This window comes from Acartia tonsa, chromosome 2, assembly GCF_053477335.1.
Source record: "Acartia tonsa isolate MP-2025a chromosome 2, ASM5347733v1, whole genome shotgun sequence".
In the NCBI taxonomy this organism is placed as follows: Eukaryota; Metazoa; Arthropoda; class Copepoda; order Calanoida; family Acartiidae; genus Acartia; species Acartia tonsa.
In genome coordinates, this window is record NC_137261.1 from 52,826,239 (window position 1) to 52,850,120 (window position 23,882).

At 34.6% G+C, this 23,882-nt stretch overlaps 1 protein-coding gene across 1 annotated transcript in view; it reads left to right on the forward strand.

The window, feature by feature from the left end:
• The window catches only part of LOC145312130 (lysosomal phospholipase A and acyltransferase-like), a 138,560-nt gene extending 116,943 nt beyond the window's left edge, over window positions 1–21,617 (forward strand). Inside the window, exons 8-20 of the mRNA XM_080151275.1 lie at window positions 385–475; window positions 1,392–1,473; window positions 3,871–3,948; window positions 12,973–13,032; window positions 13,417–13,487; window positions 13,678–13,747; window positions 14,266–14,280; window positions 14,451–14,490; window positions 14,791–14,828; window positions 15,121–15,182; window positions 17,699–17,744; window positions 19,853–19,909; window positions 21,430–21,617. Coding sequence (XP_080007401.1) covers window positions 385–475; window positions 1,392–1,473; window positions 3,871–3,948; window positions 12,973–13,032; window positions 13,417–13,487; window positions 13,678–13,747; window positions 14,266–14,280; window positions 14,451–14,490; window positions 14,791–14,828; window positions 15,121–15,182; window positions 17,699–17,744; window positions 19,853–19,909; window positions 21,430–21,544 — 825 coding nt within the window. The 3' untranslated portion in view covers window positions 21,545–21,617. The remainder of the gene's footprint in view (window positions 1–384; window positions 476–1,391; window positions 1,474–3,870; window positions 3,949–12,972; window positions 13,033–13,416; window positions 13,488–13,677; window positions 13,748–14,265; window positions 14,281–14,450; window positions 14,491–14,790; window positions 14,829–15,120; window positions 15,183–17,698; window positions 17,745–19,852; window positions 19,910–21,429) is intronic.
• Window positions 21,618–23,882: the final 2,265 nt, after the last annotated feature.

Below are 23,882 nucleotides of genomic sequence, written 5' to 3' on the forward strand. Positions count from 1 at the left end.
CTGGTAATTATATGAAGGTGAGTACCTGGATCTCTCCTGGTCTGCCTGGGTACTTGCATATGCTGGTAATTATATGAAGGTGAGTACCTGGATCCCTCCTGGTCTGCCTGGGTACTTGCTGATCAACTTTTTTAAATTGATAATTGGATGCAAGTTTAAAAAAAGGTATAATTAAATAGAAACTTTCGTACCTACTATTTTGTAATAATTATTTTTCAGTATCAGAGCAGATTTTTTTTAAGTTTAAGTTTTCTGTATTAAAAGTTTTCTGAACTATTTTCGATTTTTTCTGAAGGTTTAAAACAAAGAAGAAGGTTGTAAATTATAGAGAAGGAAGCAAGATCCAATAAAATAGAGCAAAGCTAAAACTTATTATTATTTTAGAAATTGGTGGATTATTTTGTTGGTCTTGGATACAAGAGAGGAAAGAGTATTGTTGCTGCTCCTTATGATTTTAGATTTGCTCCACATTCACAGGAATATCCATCAATAGTTAATAAAACGATGATGAACACTGATTAGACCGAGAATGTAATCAAGTTTAGCAAGTACAAGTGGAAATAACCACTGAAATATAAATGATTATAGAATTTTAGAATATCTTTATTTTAAAGTTTTGTTACTGGAATTAAGAAAACTCTATGTGTACATTGTACAAGTATGTGCTGTACAAAATTAGACCCCGAATTAACCCACCACTATTTCTTTTTATTAATTCACATTTTAGAATTAAGTACTATTTATGGAACTAGCGGCTTCGCCCCTAGCCTCTAGGGGCTTTGCCCAAAGAGGTGATCAAAAAAAAATTTAGGCGAAATTCGTAAAAGGACCAAGGAAATCTTCTGCATAAAAAAAGGACCAAGGAAATCTTCTGCATAAAAAAAAGGACCAAGGAAATCTTCGGTGAAAAAAAAGGACCAAGGAAATCTTCGGCGAAAAAAAAGGACCAAGGAAATCTTCTGCAAAAAAAATGCGGGGGATTTTTTTATTTTTGGGGGGGTTGGGGGTGTTCCACCCCCCCAAGAAAATAGCCTAAAACCACAACAGGACCAGTAGGTATATTCCCTGAAGAGTAGAATCCGATCGATTCAGTGGTTACCGAGATCTTAAGCTTCAGACGGACGGACGGACGTACAGATAGACAGACAGACAGACAGACATCAAGCTACTTTGTATTATAGATTAAGAAATTTTAGACACAAATGAAGCATATTATAGTGCCTATAAAAAATGACGTCATATAATACAAATGACCAATGTGATTATAGGAAGCATAAGTATTATTCATGGAATTATGAACGTTTGGCAGATTAATTTACATTGTAGAGAAGACAGAATAGACAGATAGACTATATAAGTTTTTAGTATTATTCATGGATTTATGAAAATTTAGACACAATATTTTACAGCGTTGAAAAGACTGATAGAAAATTCCAGCAGATTGAACGGGAACAAAAAGGTTACACTTATGAGGTAACTTTCTTAAAAATTTTACAGTTTTATTTTCAAGTAGGCAAGCTAATCTATAATTAACTTTGTCTGTCTGTCAGTCCGTCCGTCCGTAACGCATGGGAGCATTTTGATTTTTTCAGATACTATTGAAGAAAAACGGCTGAATTTTTTTGTGAAGATTCCCAATATCAATGAGCATGAAGTGAATAATTTACTTTGTCCGTCAGTCTGTCGGTCATCCAAAAAAAAAGGTTTAAGAAAAGTTTCGTGATTTTATATGAATTGCATATTTAGCAATCATCTTCTCCTTATTACATGCATCTTCTCGTTTATCAATTTTGTCTGTTTGTCCTTCCATGAATTTTTATTGCTTCGCTACTTATGGTTGTTATAATCCTTGTTTTAAAGTAGATTTTGTTTGTAGGCAACAAGGTATAATTTATAAAGCAAAGCACCTCTTTAAGTATTGTCAGAGTGTCTATTCAAACCAAGCAGTAGTGGTACATTGGAGTATAAATTATACCTTTCTACATAGTTTTATGGACATGTACTTTAAGGTGACTTTTATTGAATATTGGTTATGCAAACCAGTAATGTCCAAACTTTTCCACTAATAATTTGTAATTTGGTTTACAGTACATGACTTTATCCCCTAAGAAACAGATCTATAGTATAACTACCTGCTCCCCTTTTCCAAGGACCTTTTTTGTCTGCTAGAAATTTTTTTGCTACTTGGCTGTTTACTATTCCCGACACTATTGGTTGATCTTGAAAGACCCTATTGAGAGTCGGCACAAGGTTATTGGGATGGGTACATACAGTTATTTAACCCCTTTTCCATCTAGTGTTTTACTCTAATATCTATGATCCCAATATATTAGTACTTAATCATGAAGCTTCCTTCTATACTGTTAATAATATTACATCAAGGAATTAATTAAATTAACACCTCCCATCTCACTATGATGACAGCAAAATTTAGAGTCCTATTTTGTACAGTGCATACTTTGTACAGGGAATAAAACAATAAAATTCATCTTACAAAAGTTGAATTAATATTTGTTTTAATCATACTTTTTTTACATTTTAGTAACTTTTAAAACTCAACAAAATTGGACCTTAAATTCATCTGTCATCACCATAGCACCTCCCATCTTTTATCTTATGGTATTCAATTATATTACTCAAAATTATCTTATAGCAACAGTGAAATCTTATATCAAATTTTTTATAATGTTAGGTTAGGGAAAAGTTTTATAAATAGTAAACTCAAAATAAAATTTAATACATTTATGGCAGGATTTATATATAGTTATTTATTAAATCGTATTAGAGACAGCTTGCTGCAGTTATTAAAATGAAAAATTATAAGATAAAAACCAGTTTTGTTAGCCAGGGTATCTAGGTATTAATTTTACGATTTTTATTTAAATATTAATGGCAAAATGTCTGTAATATTATGCTATACATGAGTTTTTAGTATGGCTGAGAATCGGATCTAATCCAGCGGATATTAATCGATTTCGAAGCCATACTGAGAAAATTGACTTTAAAATCTAATTTGATGATTCAATGATTACATTTTAATGTTGCTTGCAGTTTTGACTGGAATAGTTTTCTATCATAATTTTACTAATTTAAAATTATGTATTCTTTCTGCTCAGAGATAATCTTAAAAATGCGCGAAAATGATCGCACACCTTATATAGATCTTACATACACTTAAAAGGGTTGAGACAAGTCTAATTTGAACATGATGGAGTGTGTAGAGGAATATTTAATATATTGTCAGAAGAAATATATGATATTTAGATACATATGGATTTCTAAAGATTTCATTATTAACACATTTTAATGCGTTGCTTGGCTTAAGCTGAAAGAACCAATTTAAAACAATGGAAAAATTGTTATCAATTTAGCTTGCTAACATGGATTCATTTATTGGTCAGTTCGTTCTTCCAGTGCAGTGGGAGGGGGTAATCATTATTTTACCGCTAAAGGTTTCACTTTATTAGAGAACATGAAATCAAGTAATAACATATTCATTTTTAAAACATATTCAATTCAGAACGCCTAGGTTTTATGTAGATAAAAATTAATGGTTGGAAAGTTTTTACACTGCTATTTTAAAACTAATTATACCAAAGGTATTTGAGAAATATAGGATAACATGGTTATAAAACTTTGGGTACCAGTTTCATTTACAATCCAATGTTCCCTCTCTATCTATTCTTATTAGCTTTACAATTTATGCTAATAGCTACAGCCCTGATGGTAGGGCTTTATTTAAGTTAATGATTACCTTATAGGTCTCACGTTATTGAGATCTTAGTGGACAGACAAATAGACATACATTTAACCTCATCTGTTCTTTTTTTTTCAAAGTGCTATTTAAAATAAAATTATTTTCCATTTTAGTCACAGTATGGGTGGGCTGTTTGGATTACATTTTCTACAGAGACAGAGTAGTGAGTGGCTTCAAACTTATATCCACAGGTATATTATAGCCACTGTATAGGTGGACTCTTTGGATTCTATTTTCTACAGAGACAGTGTAGTGAGTTGCTTTAAACTTATATCCACAGGTATAATATAGTCATAGTATAGGTGGGCTCTTTAGATTATATTTTCTACAGAGACAGTGTAGTGAGTGGCTTCAAACTTATATCCACCAGTATATTAAAGTCACTGTATAGGTGGACTCTTTGGATTATAGTTTCTACAGAGACAGAGTAGTGAGTGGCTTCAAACCTATATCCACAGGTATATTTTAGTCATAATATAGGTTGAACTTTGGATTATATTTTCTACAGAGACAGAGTAGTGAGTGGCTTCAAACTTATATCCACGGGTATTTTTTAGTCATATTATAGGTGGACTCTTTGGATCATATTTTCTATAGAGACAAAGTGGCGGCTGGCTTCAAACTTATATCCACAAGTATATTATAGTCATAGTATGGGTGGATTCTTTGGATTATATTTTCTACAGAAACAAAGTAGTGAGTGGCTTTAAACTTATATCCACAGTTATAATATAGTCATAGTATAGGTGGACTCTTTGGATTGTATTTTCTACAGAGACAGAGTAGTGAGTGGCTTCAAACTTATATCCACAGGTATATTTTAGTCATAGTATAGGTGGACTCTTTGGATTATATTTTCTATAGAGACAAAGTGGCGGCTGGTTTCAAACTTATATCCACAAGTATATTATAGTCAAAGTATGGGTGGATTCTTTGGATTATATTTTCTACAGAAACAAAGTAGTGAGTGGCTTTAAACTTATATCCACAGTTATAATATAGTCATAGTATAGGTGTACTCTTTGTATCATAGTTTCTACAGAGACAGAGAAGTGAGTGGCTTCAAACTTATATCCACAGGTATATTTTAGTCATAGGATGGGAGACCAGTTACATGCACGCCATCCATCCTGCACCGTGCATCAATGATCCTAGGAGCTACACCAGAAGAGTCCTACTGTGCTGGAAAGGTCCTAGGGTAGATGCCAGACTGAATTCTGGTCACTTCCCCCAGTTCAGGGGGTTTGGGTGGGGCTAACAATCCTTCCCCAGAAAAAACCTGCTCACGTTCAATCTGCACAAAGTAAAGACCAATTTAACTTTGGGCTCGGGAACGAAGTAGAGGTTGGAAACAACAATATGATGTTTGGCTGGGAAACCGCTAAAGGACCAGTCAGGCGGATGATTCTGAATTCCCGCAGACCAGCAAAAATTTGCACCTGGAATGTTCGGACAATGTTTCAGTCAGGCCAGACAGAAAACATTTAAAAAATAGCCAAGGTAGATATCCTGGCTATCACCGAATCAAGGTGGACAAATAATGGAGAGTTTAAACATCATTCTGGCTTGAAAATACTTTACTCAGGCCATATGAATGAGGATCTAGGACATAACCAAGGGGTGGCTCTTATGCTGACCAAGCAAGCAGAGCAGGCCATGATCAGTTGGCAACCCCATGGTTCAAGAATCATGGAGGCTTACTTCAAATCCTCAGATAAAAACATTAATCTGAGAATAATAGTAGCATATGCTCCTACAGAACAAGCAGATACAGAGGTCAAAAACGAATTTTATGACCAGCTTGACTCTGTATTTAAGAATGGTCATAAAGAAAAGGACCTGACCATGCTCCTAGGAGATTTTAATGCTCAAGTGGGGAGTAATAATGAGAATTTAGAAGAAGTCATGGGCAGATATGGCCTAGGCTTAAGTAATGGCAAAATGACAATGGTGATAGACTTGTAAGTTTTTGTACTGAAAACAAACTTGTCATTGGTGGAACCATCTTTAAACACAAGAAGATTCATACTGCCACCTGGAGATCACCAGATCAAAGAACCTTTAATCAGATAGATCACATCTGTATATCTAGACGTTTTAAAGGTTCTCTCCTTGATGTCAGGGTTGAAAGAGGACCTGATGTTAATTCAGACCATTATCTTCTATCTTCTAAAGTTCGGCTTAGATTTAAAAAGCAGGACACAAAGCCTAACCCCAGGAAAAAGTATAATTTAACAACCCTTCAAAACTCTGAAAAGCTACAAGAGTTTAAGCTCACTTTAAAGAACAGATTTGAGTTGTTGACTCTTCAAGAGGATGATGGAGTTGAAGATATTTGGCAAGGTATCAAAAAAGTTTATAATGATACTAGCCAAGAAAAATTAGGTTCCAAAAAGGCTAACCAAAAGCCTTGGATCACTCAAAGATCCATTGATCTCATGGATCAAAGAAGAGAGGTAAGACAAAAGACACTCTCCAGAAACTCTCCAGAAGATAAAGACCTGTATAAGATGCTCAGCAGGGAAATCCAAAGAAGTGTCAGAATTGACAAAAAAGAACACTTGGAAAACCTTGCAATGCAAGCAGAAAATGCTGCTAATCAAAATAGAATGAAAGATGTCTATGAGATTACTAAGTGCATTGCAGGTAAAGTACACAAATCAGGATCACACATCAGGGACAAGGATGGTTCACTCCTTAAAACTGATGAAGATATTCTAAATAGATGGGCAGAGCACTTCACTGAACTGCTGAATCTTCCAGTTCCAGAGGAAGAAACTGAGATTCCACCCTCAGATGCACTTGACATTGACTGTCGGGCACCAAATCTATTGGAAATCAAGGAGGCCATTAAAAGTTTGAAAAATAACAAGGCCGCTGGACCTGATAACATCCCAGCTGAGGTCATAAAAGCAGACCTAGATACATCTGCTGAGGCATTCCTACCTTTGATCACAAAGATATGGAATGATGAGTTATGCCCAGAGGACTGGAAGAATGGACATATCTCAATACTAGCCAAAAAAGGAGACTTGACCCAATGTGGAAACTACAGAGGGATAATGCTCCTTTCAGTACCTGGCCGTATCCTCAGTAAAATTCTTCTTAATAGAATAAAGAAGAAGGTTAATGAAAAGCTAAGACCTAATCAGGCTGGATTTAGACCAAACCGCTCCACTATTGATCAGATAACCTCTCTAAGAATCATCATAGAGCAATCCAAGCAATGGAATTCTGAGCTTTTTGTAAACTTCATTGACTACAAAAAAGCATTTGATTCTTTAGACAGAAGATCTCTCTGGAAAATCTGCCGACACTATGGCATTCCAGAAAAGATAATCAATATCATTAAAGCTATCTATCATAAAGGAGGTGGAAACGTAATGTATAAAGGTAAACTATCTACCTTTTTTGAGATTGTAACAGGCGTCAGACAAGGATGCCTTCTTTCTCCCTTCCTTTTCCTCCTTGCCATTGACTGGATCATGAAGAACTGTGAAAGTAATGATGGCATTCGCTGGGAGCTATTTGGCAATCCCAAATATTTAGGAGATCTGGACTTTGCTGATGATATCGCTTTGTTAACAAGCAATAGAAGTCAAATGCAAAGAAGGACTAACAGGATAGCTGAAACCTCCAAGAAAATTGGACTAGAAATAAATGTTGCTAAAACCAAAATACTCAGATTAAATGCAAATTCCCAAGAACCAATTACTATTGGAGACCAAATTCTTGAGGATGTAGATTGTTTTGAGTATCTTGGAAGTAAAATTGATGAAGCTGGAGGCCCTTTAACAGATGTTAAAGCTAGAATTAACAAATCTAGGACAGCCTTTGCCAGCCTGAACAAAATTTGGAATTCCAACAACATCTCCATAAAGACCAAGTTAAGACTGTTCAAGTCAAATGTTCTCTCTGTTTTGCTGTATGGGGCTGAAACTTGGTTCCTAAACACAGCAGTGGTCTCCAAGCTACAGACATATGTCAATAAATGTCTAAGGAGAATCCACAAGATCTTTTGGCCAAATAAGATCACAAATGCTGAGCTTCTAGAGCGCAGTGATATGTCAGACATTAAAATGACAATAAAACAGAGAAAATGGAGATGGCTGGGGCACACTCTTAGGAAAGGGCATGATGATATAACCAATCAAGCCTTGACTTGGAACCCCCACGTAGGAAAGAGGAAACCAGGTAGACCAAAAACAACCTGGAGGAGGGAACTCTTAAGTGAACTGAAAGAAAAGAAAATTCCATCTTTCAGCAATGCCTCAAAACGTGCCCCAAAAAAGGAAGATTGGAGAACCATTGTGCATGGCCTACGTTCTGCCGAGAACTAAAAGGCAATGATGATGATATTTTAGTCTTAGTATGGGTGGACTCTTTAGATTATTATTTAGTGGTGAGGGCTTTTAAAACCAAAAGCACAATTAGTTGAATTAATCTAAAACCTTTTCATCTCACTAATATGCCACAAATACAAAACCTTACAAAATATGTTTTAGGATTAGTTTTTCAGATTCATGGGAGAAGGGATATTAAACTGTCGATTATTATTTAACCCTTACAGCTCCCGCCCCAATTCCCACCTTAATAGATCGGGGGGGGGGCTCCAAGACCCCCCCCCCTCTATCTCGGCTCCTGTTACAGATAAAGACGTAAAATTTTTTTCTGGTGGTTCATGTGTATTTTTAGAGAAAATTACTTTTTCTAGTCATAGCAGCCAGGCCGCTCCTTTGCCGCTTTTTAGCGGCCAGCCGCTAAATTTTAAAACAGCTGTAGAGCGGCCAATTTTGCAGCTAGGATGACCAAATTTTAGGACGAACTTTTATTTTTCATAACAAAAAAATTACTTTTTCTGATCATCGCCAAAAAACGGCAAATAACGGAAACCGCCATTTTCGGCGGTTACGGCGGAAAATGGCGGTTGGCGGCACCGATTGATATTTTTATCTGTTTGATGTTGCTCAAGGATTTACCAAAAAAATTTATAGGACTCTAGCTGTAATAGAAGCCACGATATTCATGATATATGTCTGTAGTAAAAGCCGGACAAAAATCGGTCATAAAGTCGGTCAGGGAGCGGTCAAACGGTCATAACACATTTTTTCTCAGAAGGTCATTGATATCTAAGTATTTACCAAAAAAATTTTAGGTTTCTCCTTATACACAAAAGTCAAAATGTAGAAATTAAGATTTTTTTTAGATTTTTTTTCTAATTTTGGTGCTACCCAACCGACTTTGACCGGACACCACGACCGACACAGACCAGATATCCTAATAAAATCATCTCTTGCCGACGTATAATTACTAAACTTAAAAAGTCATGAAGTCACAGCACTCCATCTTACCTACAAAAAAAAATGAGATTGAAAAAACTAGAGGGGGGGGGGCTCTTGGAGCCCCCCCCCCCCGATCTGTAAGGGTTAAGTTTGGGACTTTTTAATCTTGATTGGGATTATAAATTACATTATTGTCCATTTTTTATCCTTTAAGAAGTTAAGATTACATTTTTTAGGGCCAAGTGGATGTTCCCCTGTCAATGACAGCATTTAAATTTGATGTTGGAGAAAAATAATTATATTCGACCCTCCTATTCTGTTACTCTACATTTACTTTTTATATGAGTTACAATGAGAGTGTGGTAAGCCGAACGTTTCAGCTCACAGGGTTGCGAGTTCGAGTCCAACGAGCCTTAGCCTTGAATTATTCTACCAAAACAAACTAGCAGGATTTAGTCATACAGAAATTATATATTTAACTGAATAATATTTACAATGAATGTTTACTATATATATACAACAGATTATAACAATGGTTAGGTTTGAAGGGGGTGTGGGACGCAAGGGCTTAGCTCCCGGCGGTAGACAGGTTGTGGGGGCAGCTGTGGTAAAAGGGGAGGCAGCGCCTCCCGGTTGTATAATCGCGTGAGGGGCGCGTGATAGCTGCGTGTTTGAGCCCCTCCCCACATTTAGGCAGGCCAGTTTGACCGCTGGATAGCGGGGTCAACATCGGTCATGAGATAAATGGTGATATAATAAGATTAGTGCAGAGGGTTTGTTATGATAAGTCACAGCGTAGCAATTCTGTAAACTGCCCGTCCGTCTGGCTGTCGTATTACCACAACCTCCCCTTCAAGGGTTGCGGGGCTCTCGAGCCACCAGGCCTTGAACCTGGGGATACGACAACCTATGTCTGCGCAGGACGGGTTCTTCCTGGGGCACAGCTCGGTGGAGGACAGCTCTGGCTATACAGGCTCCGCGAGACACTCGCTGCTCTGTCTGGCTGTGGTTGGATATCAGCATTGTCAACTCCCGGTTGGCTTCCAGCCATGGGTTAGCGACGGCCAAGCCCCGTCGTTGGAAGTTTTGCCTCGTCTGCAGAACTAACTCTGTCTCGGCGGGTAACTGGACACGGAGGCCTAGGCTAACTCTGGAGGCTCCCAAAGGGGGAATAACAATGGAGGAAGGCGCATAAAATTCCATGGGGGCGCCTGCTTGGTCCAGGTTGCTGGGCCTCCTAGCTCCTACTCTGATGGGGATGGCTGTCATCAGCAGGGGGCACATTGCTTCAGCTTCGTCCTCTGGGGCCGCCTCTTCCATCGCAGTGGCCGCCTCTCCTCCTGCAGGCTCGCTGCTGGCCGGCAGGTTCTCCATGTCAGTATCAGGGTTCCAGATGGCATCTCTGGGTGGCTCTGGAGCTGGCGGCGGCGGCGGTGGTTCGTTGGGTTGATGCTGCAGGTTCTCTTCTACCGGGTCACGATCCTGGCCGCTAGGCTGTGGGGCGGCTGCGGCTGGCTGGTACACTGGGAACTGTCCTGGATCACTAGTTGGCGGCGCCGCAGCTCCGACCGGCAGCTCGGTGGCATCCTCGTCGCCGTCCAGGTCGCCTTGAATGTCTGTTGGAATCTGATGGGCAGTCACATCTCCAGTGTATTTGCGCAGTCGGCCTACATGCGCGGTGACTTCCGAGATATATAAATAGACTGGCACAAATTTTAACAAATGTAAAAGAATAAAAGTAGTAAATAAGCTTATTAAGAAAACAATATTGATAAATTAAGGTATAACAAACAAGCAAAAGTATTAGTAGTTAAGATATTTTAAGTAGTTAAAAAGCCTACCATTGGCCAATTAAAATGTATACTGGCCTGTCATTGGTAATTTAGTCTGTGTATGTTTTGGTTATAGTCTATAAAAATAGGTTATTACAATTTTTTATAAAAAAAATTAACCACTCTAAAAATATATTTACAGGGTGGGGCAAATAAGACCGGACAAATTCTAACTGCTAAACAAATTAACATAAAATCGTCAATTTTAAAGATTTTATTGAATTTTAAAAACTGGCAAGCAAATTAGATTATTCAATAAAATCGCCGCCAGCCTCAATCACCGCCTTCACCCGCCCCCTGAACCTTTTTAAACAAATGAGCATAAAATCGTCAATTTTAAAGATTTTATTGAATTTTAAAAACTGGGAGGCAGAATAGGTATATGACTATTATATTATTCAAAAAAAATTGCCGCCAGTCTCATTCGCCGCCTCTACCCGCCTCCTCAACCGCCGGCAGGCCCAGGTCACCATGTCCCTGTCCAAGCTGGCGAATTTCTCCTTGATGGTGGCTATGAGGGAGGTCTTTGTTGTATAGGCATGTCTATTGGTGCATGCTTCAAAGTAGCCCCAGGCCCAAAAGTCCATTGAATTAAGATTGGGCTGCTGGGAGGCCCCATTTCCTTAGGAACGTGAGTAACCGCAGGATCCAAATTCACCTAACTTTAACGCTACCCTTTGACACGGAGGCTCTTATTTGGACCACAGTTGAGCTGGAACTACGTTCTATACCTTTTTGGAAATGGCAGGAAGATTCAGCTAGAGTTGTCAGTGCAATCCATAGTCTAAAATGAGTTTTTTAGTTCCATATGGGTCTCTAACGTCGAGAACCGAGAAATTTTCACGATTTCACACAATTTTTGACATCTTAAAATCTGCCATGTTTCACTTTGCCGGAGTACTACAGCCAAGCCACTTTAGATAGAAGGCTCTAGTCTTTTTTAGTGTCTTATTTATGTATTTAACAGTATCCCCAGCAAATTGCATAACTCTACCTATCCTACAGATGGGCTAAGATCCGATTTAGTGGGCCCTAGTCGAGGATCCAGATTATTCCACCGGCGCATTTCGAATCTGCCTTGTTGAACATAAGCGCGGCCAGCTCGAAGTACGAGCCCATCTTCGTCCAAATTTTTTTTTGTGCTAAAAGGTAATTACCTAAGCTTTTTATAGTGGGGTCAAACGTCCTGGTTGGTCAAGTAGTTTTGGCGCTATGGCCGTTTAAAGTTTGTCCGGTCTTATTTGCCCCACCCTGTATATACATAATAGGACACACATAATATGAGATAACATTAACCCTCTACATTTATAAACTTTTTAGTAGCGAAGCTACTCTCTTATTTGAAATGTCCGTCTGTTCGTGTGAAATGTGATTTTCAAGAAAGAAGTCTGAAATTTTTAGGGTTTAAATAAGTTTACATTCCTCATATTTTCACCAAGTTACATTATGATTCGTCAATTACTTGGGGTGCTAGATTGATTCCTAGATTTATAAGTTTTATGCTTTTCTGGACTCCTATTCAAGATAGACGGATGACATTTTAAGGGATTTAATAAGTTTAAATTCTGCATACTTCTATCAAGTTTCATTGAGATTTACTAATTGGTTGAGGTGCTAGTTCGATTCCTAGATTTGTAAGTTTTCATGATTTTCTCGACTCCTATTCAAGATAGACGGCTGAAATAAATTCAGGGATTAAATAAGTTCACATTTTACATATTCCCACAAAGTTTTATTAGGATTTATTTTTTGGTTGGGTTGCTAGGTCGATTCCTTGGTTTTCACATTGTAAATTTTAAAAGGTTTAGTTATTTATTTTGGTTTAATGTTTATTTTTATAAATTTTATAATTATTTTTGCAAGACATCAACAAAAATTGTCCACCACTTATTTTATAAAACTTTAATATTAGTAGCAAAGATACTCTTAAAATTAGGCTTGTATAAGTCCGTCCGTTTATCAAAACATAAAGTTTTTTTAGCTATCAAGATTTCTACTATGATTTCTTTGACATTTGTTTTTTATCTACCAGTATACTGTTCTTTTTTATCCTACCTTGCAATGCTGCACTACTTATTGATAAAATCTTTCTTGTTTTTAGGTTTGTACCTATAAGTTGCCCGTGGGTAGGAGCTGTCATTCAGTTTAATACTTATGCCAGGTATATCTGATTTAGATTACCACCGGTTCTGATCCATTCATTCGACTAACACTGTCTATAATACGATGCAATAAAAAATTAGTATTAATATAATTTAATCCAACACAATGACTAATTATGAGAAACAGCAAATTATTTAACAAATCTTTTAATTCACGATAAAATAAAATAAAAAAAGCTTGAATATCCTTGATTTAAATGCTTTGCTCATTTTATTTTGCCTATTCGTCCTAGGCATCAATATTTCAAAAATCAGTTGTCTGCATTATTTAAACAAATTTATTTTTCTGAAGAAAGCTAAAGATTTTATCAGGTATTTTAATGCTGCTTATATAAATATTGATCCGGCTTAACATGTTATTAAATGAAAACTTAAATATTTAGTGGTTACAATCTTGGAATAAGTATTGTAGATCCTAAAATTATCAGAGAAGAACAGAGAAGCTATGAGACAGGTTTGATAGATAGATATATAGATAGATAGATAGATAGATAGATAGATAGATAGATAGATAGATAGATAGATAGATAGATAGATAGATAGATAGATAGATAGATAGATAGATAGATAGATAGACATAAATTTGAAATCTTACCAAAATGTATAAATCTGTATATAGAAATGATAGGAATCATAATAATTAGGTGTGTACATCCTACCCCACCCACATAATTGGCCACATCTGGATGAAAATATTGTTGTTACTCCTTACAGGTATACTAAATTATAAAAATATAGTAATATGATGTTTGTCTGTCTGTCTGTACAAGAGGATCTCGCTAACCACTAAACCAATATGGTTCTCCATTACAGAGTAGCTAAGCATATGTCCTGGAAAGGTTTTTAGTTATTTTGTGGGAGGGTACTACCACCCTCCTAAGAGAAATTGTAAAAGAAACATAAAAACCCCATCTAACTGCAAAAAATATTTTTTATGGAAACAGCTAATCTTAAAATTGATTGAAAAGAAATACATTTAATGTGCCCCTAGAGGACTCTAGGGGGTGAAGCCGCTAATTATAACATACAGTAACAGAATTTTTGTCTGTACCAAGATATCTAACTATCCGCTGGACCGATTTTGCTTTCCTTTACAGTGAAGCTTCTTATATCTATGAAAATGGTAAAGTTAAGCTTTAAATTTACCTGTATTACGTTTATTATTAATGTTATATGAATTTTTTTCTTTACATTTAGATAGCAAAAGAATCAAAGTTTTATTTTATTTTCAGAAACTACACTGTTAGGTGATTTATTAAAGTTTCAAACATAATTTTTTTGGTGCATTTTGTTTTAAAATTCTTAAACAATTACTTTTTTTATTATCATAATGGTCCCCAAAGTTTTAAATTTTGTTGGCTTAAAAATTGTCCCTTATACAAATTTTTAAAAAGAAACCTTAATAAAAACGGAACAGAGATTACAATTCTTTCTTTACAGATATTGGATTTGAACAGGTATAATTTAATTTAATTTTTGGGAGGGACAGAACATTGCAGTGTAAACTATACTGGTCCTCAAAGATTTTGTAACATGTTTACTCATTCTTTGGTGTACATACTTTTCAACTAATTTGGGATGCACATCAATTTATTCCTTCATTGTCTTTTCACTCAAAATCACATTAATGTATGTAAATGTTTCATAGACGTCCAAGCAATATTTTTTTTTGGGGGGGGGGGGTAAAAAATTTGAAGGGGGGGATAATTCGTATTTTTTTCTAATAAGTTGATGGATAATTGTAATGTAATGTATAGGGCATCGATATGCTGGACAATGTGGTAAATATTACAAGGTAAAACTTTAAACATTGTTTTAGAAACAGTTATTACATCACGACTCATAAAATCCAGGGACAAAGGAATGATATTCTGATAAACAACTCTAAAGGAAAATTTCCCCAAAACCCCCTTCCCCTTTACCTCCCCTTCTTTCCCACCCCTCTTCGCCACCAGATACTCAATAAGGTTTCGTGTTTTTTTTTGTAGAATTGTTGGTTAGACTGGCTACCCCTGATAAAATCGAAAATTATCTATTTGATTTTATTATCATTGCACAATGGACTATTAGATATTGAAGTATTTTAGATTGGAACATCCTGGTGTGAAAATTAGCAATATTTATTCACATGGTATTGACACTCCTACAGGTAATAAAAGCTCTCCTGTATAGTTTAGTTTTATACCTGTTTTATAAATTTTTAATAAGAGCTTAATTTTATTTCATCGTTTTTTATGCTAATATGAAGGGGTTCTCTATAAGATAGGGGAATGGAGATGGGCAGAATAATAGTCTGAAACCACACTAAAATAAAATAAAAACAAGTTAGCCTAAAATCATAGCTTTTTGAAACTTTCTAAATTATATAAATCAAGCAGCTTAGTGTTTAGCGAGATTTCAACGAAAAAAACTTTTACTATTTAAAAAATTTGTTTAAAAAATCAGAAATCAACCTACTAGTGTAAAAAAGCTGTATAATTGACATATTAAGTTTCTCTTAGTTATAAATAACATCTTGATGTTCTAAATCAGCGTATCTAAAAGTCTAAAATGCTATGATTTTAAACAATTTTGTTTAATAAAAAGAAATAATAATTCTTTAAGGGAAAACTGTAAGTTGACATAATTATAAATTGTCAATATCCATAATGTGGATGGAAATAATAAATGTATAATACTAGATGGCTAATCAGAAACAATAATCCGAAACTACGAGACTTTTGGACTATAAAATTTGCCTTTGCATATTGCAAAGCTTAATTCTAAACATTCAGTTACTTTTAGCTGGAATTAATAAATATAGATGAAATAACTACTCTTTTGTCCGCAAGGAAATGTCATTGTATTGTTTCTAAACTGTGTTCTTATTGGTCCAATCAATAGATTGTTCATCTAGTCTTTATTCTATAATCATTTGTGAAATTGATTGTTTTTTTTTGTTTTGTATTGTGTGCATAACCATAAATTGTTTGCACTTGGCTTTTATATCAATGTTATTTCAAAAGTAGAAACATTTGTTTGGCGCATTTTTTTGGTGGTCTCATTCTAATGCCCTAAAGGTCTTCAGATATAAGACAATGAACGATAAATTTATATGCACCTCCAACTCTTGTAAACAAAATTCCCCTGCATTACATCATCAATGTAAATAAGCTAGTTCTATCAATAAAGTTTTTAAATTTGAAGCTTTAAAATCTTTAAATTATAGAAACTTCAAAAGCCAAATTTTATAGTTTACGTAATCAAAACTCCAACCTGTTTTGCTTTTTTGCTAAGGAATCCTCATATTATTTAAAGTATTTATATATATATATAAACACAAGTTATTATTTTTAACATTTTATTAATGGAAGACAATTGCATTTTGAATCCTTTAAAAAGACTAGAGTAGTATTTTTTGTTTGCAGATTATTAAGTTTTCAAATTTGGTGAACTTTCACAACTTTTACGAAGGGTTTGGTGCTTTTTTACATTTGAATTTTAAGTTTTGGAATAGTTTATGATTTTTTTACGACCCTTCCTCGCCTAGATGCTAGGGGCACACGCCGCAATTTATATTCTATGTACTACTTGAAAAAGATTTTGTAACTTCTCTTTACCTCCCAATCTCTCTATCCGGGGGATGCAGCAGGGTCCAATTTTGTACAGTATTTGTTTAGTACATTTTTCTTTAATTTACTTTTATGACATATTTATAACTCGTTTTATTCACTAAAATGTACACTAAGATATTTTTGAACGCCAATTAATATATCAACATTCAGAAGAAACGTTTTTGTGGGTATTTGCAACTACAATATGCGCACATTTTCCGACCTCTAGGTATTTATCATCATTTTCCCCCCAACAAGCAATCCAAGTTGTATGCAATGGCACATTAAAAAGAAGATATTTATAGCCTCCAATTCTTCTATAGATGCATTATGTGTATATAAAGATTGTACTACTTATCAGGGAGGAAGGGGAAATTGGACTGTAAATTATATTGGTCCCAATAGTTTTATATACACTGTCTCTCATTCATTAGCTTAAAAACTTTGGTGACTCTTATTATATCATAAATGGGTTGTGCAAAAACGCAGTGTTAAAACATTAACCAATTTAATCTATATCAGAAGACATTTTGTTTATAACAATTGGGGGTGTACATATCAATTGTCTTATCCCTTAATAACCCTGACAACTATACATTGTTGAATTGTTTGTCCCAATTTAGTACAATACAGCCACAGTCATTATTTACAACAAAACTTGTTTCTATCTCTATATTTTTTACAGATTCAAAAAACTAATGTATATTTTTGCCTAAAAGTATCTTTGTAACGTCGGAGTGGACCTAACCTAACCTATTTTAGACAATCTTTTAGGTTTTTTAAATGCCTAACCCCTGAGGGGAGCTTATTTGTACATTCATATCTCAACCTAACCTAATCTTTATAGAAATACTTAATTTAATTAATATTTCAATTCTCCTGCGTTTGTCCTCTCCGACGTTAAGGACTTCTGCGTTTGTCCTAGACATATTATGTTAGGTTAGGTTTAAAAGGTTAAAAAGTTCCACAAGGATTTAAAATGAAAAATATCGAGGGATAATTAGGGGGGATCGGTAATCTAAAATATAGGTTTATGGTGAAATCACCCATAGATTTTATTTTGTGTGTTTAGGTTTGATATATGACAATGGCTTTCCTGATGAACAACCAATAAGAAGGTACGATTATTTTTAAAACCAGAGCTTTTCTATAATTAGGGTAGGTCCGTCCGTCCGTCACAAACGGATAGCTCTTTTCGTTAATTTAGTCATGTTAGAATTGCCTTATCGATTTCAAAACTTGCATGATGATTCCTTTATTAGTTATGTACGATTTAGAAAACGTAGCAGCTCTATAATTGTTACCAGAATATCCAATTTAAACATGTTGATATTTAACTTTTTTAGCAACTAATTTTTATGTGATAAAATCATCCGATTGATCTTATTTTTGGAATACTGATTCATAAGACAACTAATTACATTTTTATAATCAAAACATCACTATAATTAAGTCCTTCGAATGAATCACTAAAATAGTTGTTATGTGATTGTTGTTTTCATATTTCATACAACCAGTAATAGTTATTTCTCGCATCGTATTAAAAACGGCTTTCCGCGAATATAGAATGTACAATTATGAGATTAAAACTAGTTTTTTTTTAATCTTATGATTGTACATTTTTATATTCGTAAAAAGCTGGATATAATACGATGCTAGACATAGTTTTTTCGTATGGATGAGAACCGGTTCCTATCCACCGGATTCGAATAAATACGAGAAAATATTTTCCAGTATAGCTTCGAAACCGATTAATATCCGCTGGATTAGAACCGGTTTTGGGCCATAATACAAAATCATGTAGGTATAGAATAGTATTAGACAATTTTAAAGTTAGAGATGCCCGAAATGACAAACACAAGTTTTAAGAAAAAAAAATTAGATTTCTGTAAATATTGCATCTAACTTTGTTTCATTCGAGACACTTAAATTAATCTTACCAGGAATCTCAAGGGATAAGACAATGGACGATAAATTGATGTATACCTCCAATAGATAGAAACATAGGTACTCTTGTTTTTTTAATAAAATTTTGTAATATTTTTTACATTGCTAGTTTGTATCAGCCAATCAGAATAAATAAAAGTACCCAAAGTTTTATAGCAAACCAATAAGTAATCATTCTTAGTCTTATGTCCCCTCCCTTCCTCCCTGAATCGAATAGTCCGACTGTCTACTGTCCAAAAGTTTGTTTTTTTTCCATTTTTTTTCTATTCTGACCTTCTTATATACTTTGTTAAAAAGTGCATGATATATTTTTGTGTTTAATACTCTTTGCCGTATTGTAATCAACCTTTACTATATAAGAAAACATTTTAATATATAAAACAAAGATGAATGATGTCTGTCCGTAAGTCAAGAGCTTAAGATCTCGGTAACCGCTTGATCTCCACTGTTCGGGGAATATACATTACATATATACTTTCCTGCGTTGGTTTAGATAATAGATATAGTATATCTAGATGGTCCATCTGAATCCAAAATTTATCAAACTTTAAAATTCCTAAAAGACAAACAATATTCATAGCTAACTAATTATTGCGAACGAAAAAAATAGATATTTGCCTCCCAAAATATGTACACAATTTCAACCAATAACATAGCTGGGTTGTTCTTTAATCTATTGGCTCACTTAGAGGGTATGTCTCTATATCTCTATTACTTAGATATACTAATTGATCTTAATGTAATTCATTTTCGAAATTTTTACTTTTTTACTTTTAAAAAATGGTATATAAAGCCTCTAATATTCATTAATATCTAATATACAAAATAATAATTCATATTTAAAAATCCATTAAAGCAAAAAAATGCCAGTCATTTTTGCATTCATGGCATGCATCATACGTTACCTAAATATGTTTTATATAACTGTTTCATTGTGCAGTGAAGACAAGGACGTCCAAGAGGAGGAGGGGGGGGGGGGTAAAGTGGTGATTACCCCCCCCCCCTCCTCTCCCCCATATAAAAATTACCCCAACCATTTAGGAGGGGGTATTTCTATAGTTAGGGTCGGAACTCTTAACTCTTTTCTATAATTTAGACATGTCCTATCGATTTCAAACTTATATTAGTTAGGCACGATTTCTCAAGCGTAGTAACTCTATTATCGTTTAATTTTTATTATAATCTGCTTCTTCATTTCGGACACTCTACAAGTGGTGATGTTCGTTTGACCTACCGTTTCAGAGCTTTGCTATTATGGATGTTGTCCTCCTTGTTTTAGAATTCTGGGAGACGGGGATGGAACTGTTACACTGAAAAGTCTCACATACATACAAAGGTAAAAATACAGGGAGTGGGGGGGGGGACATTGGACTGTAAATTACTCTGGTACCCAAAGTTTTTAATCACGTTACCTTATGTGGAGGTTCAAAGACTTTGGGTACTTAAATTAAATTTTAATTTAACGGTTCCAAAATTTTCAACCAATAATTTTAATTTTCTAAATGGGCAATTTGATTTTAATTATTTGGGATGTGCATTGATTTATAGTTCATTGTCTTATCCCTTAGATCCATGATAAAACCTCATAAATAATGTATACAAATAGAAACTGAGCTGGAATGATGATATAGCATTAAATTTCATAGTATTTAGATTTACTGTGAAAATAAACCAAACTCTTGATTCTAAACATTTGATTGTTCTTTTAACCAGATATTTCGGAATATAAAAGTCGGATCTAGTACAGTTCACGGTAAAATATTGCTGGTAACGAATATTTCCAAAAATCTATGAATTTTAAAGGCTGCTAGCTGCCTAACGGCTGAACGTACAGATCATGACCGCACACTATTTTAAGCGGCATAAGAAGGCATACAAATAATCTGGAATAGCCATAAATCTATAGTGCATAATTATCTCGCAGTGCAGAGAAATGTGCGAAAAAGACCTATTTTACGCGTTTTTTCTTCAGTGAAGCTTTCCCTGTGCATCATTGGATCTTGGCTATTCCAGATCATCACATAATTAATGAAATTGAATTGAATTTCATTGTTAATAGATTTTCCCAAAAATAAACTAATCACGTATCCAAAATCCATTTAAAAATTCTAGTGTATAATTGGATTCATGTCTTTTATGGGGATTTGAACAAATTTCGGGAATTTAATCCTATGTCATTGTTAGAATGGGGATATAGTTTTAGATTATGAAATTTCTTAATTAACCTCTAGAGTCTAAAATTAACCTATCATGTTTCTCTTAGTCAAAATACCAGAATTGAGAATCTTTTATTTGTTTGAAATTATTTTCATATTTTCGGAAATTGAATCCTTATTCCTCGCTGCAATATGTAGTTGCTTTCAACACTGAATAGGTGAAAGAAAAAAGCTTGGATAGGATTGAATTTAATATTTCTAATATGTACATGTTTATATTTTTATGTTTTATAGATTTATTGCATAACGCATGATTCCTAGAACAAATAAGCACCATTTAATAAGCGAAGTCAACAATTTTTTTTTCTAATGTACTACTTAATGTTTTTAATATTTAGTAGTAAAAAACATTATTTATAGGTTAGCTTTCATGGTTGTTGTCATCCTTGTTTTGTTATTCTTGATTCAAAACTATTTGGGTGCTTTCCCTCAATTTCTAGTGAGCACAGAAACCCCCTGTAGCCCCCACCCCCTCATTTTTGAAAATAGATAAAAGCCTGCGTTGCCTAATCCACAGCAAAACTCTATTTACAGAAGGAAAATAACCCCATTTTCTCTTATTTTTTATATAATCCAAAATAGGAAGGGGGCTCCTGTGCTTGCTTAGTCACTTTGGGGGAAACTGCCATTATTTGTTCAGATTGTTACGACCTGGGGAAGGAGACAGTGAATTTTATGTGTCTGGAGTCAACCATGGAGATATTCTCAAGAATCAACAAGTTTTCCAATATCTACAAAATATTCTAACATTATAAACATTGTTCAATTTTGCTTGCTCTATCAATATATTTTTATAATAATTTTAGTGAAGAATAAAATTTCTTAAATGTTTAATTTTTTGCTTTTTTGTAGTACAGCTTCCTTATAATTTACTTCGTTCAACCATAATTCTCTGTGAGTGATTTTCACAGCTGCTATTACGAAGATTCTCTAGAAGAAGAAACGGTTCCAGGACAAACGCAGGAGTCCCAAACGTCGGAGTGGACAAACGCAGGAGTGTTAAAATATTAATTTTTTTAAGTATTTCTATACAGATTAGGTTAGGTTGAGATATGAATGAACAAATTATCCCCCCGCAGGGGTTAGGTATTAAAAAAAACCTATAAGATGCTCTAAAATAGGTTAGGTTAGATTAAGTGTCCACTCCGACATTTGGGACTCCTGCGTTTGTCGTAGGACCGAAGAAACATCAGAATATGATTTACTTTGTGCATCGGTTTGTCAGTGATAATATATAAATATTGAAAATATAAAAACCCAACTACAGAAGTTTTCGTTGTTTTTTTTAAATTTATGTCTACTAAACATCTGCTCTTTGTATCAATTTGTCCGCATTCCTATCCATGATTCGTTTCGCTACTTATGGATGTTGTCATCCTTGTATTATACATCTATAATACAAAGTAGAACGATGTCTGTCCTCTGTCTGTCTGTCTGTCCGTCCGTCCGTCCCTTAAGATCTCGGTAACCACTGAACCGATCGGATTCTACTCTTCACGGAATATATCTACTGGTCCTGTGGTGGTTTTAGGCTATTTTCTTGGGGGGTGGAAGATTTCCTTGGTCCTTTTACGTATTTCGCCAAAAAAAAAAATTTTTATCACCTCTTGGGGCAAAGCCCCTAGAGGCTAGGAGCGAAGCCGCTAGTATATACAAAAAGTTTCAGTTGAAAGCAGAAGTAAATCAAACGCTATCAAATGCGTTGCTAAAGTTAAAGTACATATAATCATGAAAGGGGAGAGGAAATTACTCACACCCCGTAAAGCAGAGTGCTTGGAAACATTCCAGAAAATTGTTACCAATAAATATGTATTAGAAAAACCAGTTGACATTAAATTCCAGTTTAATGTAAATTCAAAAATAAATTATGATATTATAAGAGTTTAAATCAGAGTTTTTATTTAAATTCAACTTCCTAAAACGTGTTTAAAGGATATTTCTAAATGTACTATACACTATATAAGGCTTATGAAAAGACCTCTTTCCCCTTGCGTCTCTAATAAAATCATATAAAGTTTTCAACTTTAGTTTTGATTTTAGTAAACTATGTGCAAGCACAATTTTATAACCTTTTCTATGTGAAAAAGTTTGAAATATTAAATTATATTCCATTAACATCGGAGAGGGATGGGATATTGTACTATAAATTTTTAAACTTTTATATATATTTTTAATTTTATCTTTTAACAGCATTTTTTTTTCATTTTTTCACGTAGAGGCCTCTAGAGGCAATTAAGGGATGGAAGAGGGTGGAGTTTTAGTAGTCGACCATGTACTTTCGATTTACTTTTAAAAAGAAAATTGATCTGGTGGGGGGTCATTTTTATAGGAGCGATTTTTCTTGGGAGGGTGGAGGTAACCTCCCTAAAATGGTTTTAAACCTTCATCAGCCATAATAAAAGTTCACTGAAAAACTACATCAGTTTAGCGGTTAAAGAGATTCTTTGCTACAAACGGACAGATAGACATTCTGCTACTTATAGATAAGGGGTGTGTCATCCCCTTAGATCCGTGATTAATATGGAGAGCTAGCTTGCAGTGTGTCTATACAGGGTGGGAGGGGACATTTGGCTGTTTATTACACTAGTCCCCAATGTCTTATAATAACATTTTCTTGTTCGTTGGCTTAACAACCTTTTTAAATTTGGCTTGGTTGTTTCATTTAGTTGAGTGTCCAACGTTACAATCACTAACTGTAAGCTTCATAAGGGGTAATTTTGTGTATCATCATTGTGGATTAACATCAATTTATCGACCATTGACTTATCCCTTTAAATCCCTGTGTGTCTATACACGTAATTTATTATTTCAAACTTTACATTGAAAGTTGCATCTTTCTCTCTCTTAGGAAAAAAATGATAAATTCCACGAGTTTTGTAGAATGGGGTATTAATTAAACAATAGGAGACCAATATTGTCCTTCCTGGGAAAAATGTTTGAATTGAAAACAAAGTTTTAAACTAGTTTTGTCAGGGATTTTAAGGGATAAGGCTATGGACAATAAATTAATAAACTGAGAACCAAAAAAATAGGCAAATCTGAATTTGTAGAATGGTAGCTTTAATATTAATTTAGGATGATTTTACTGTAAAT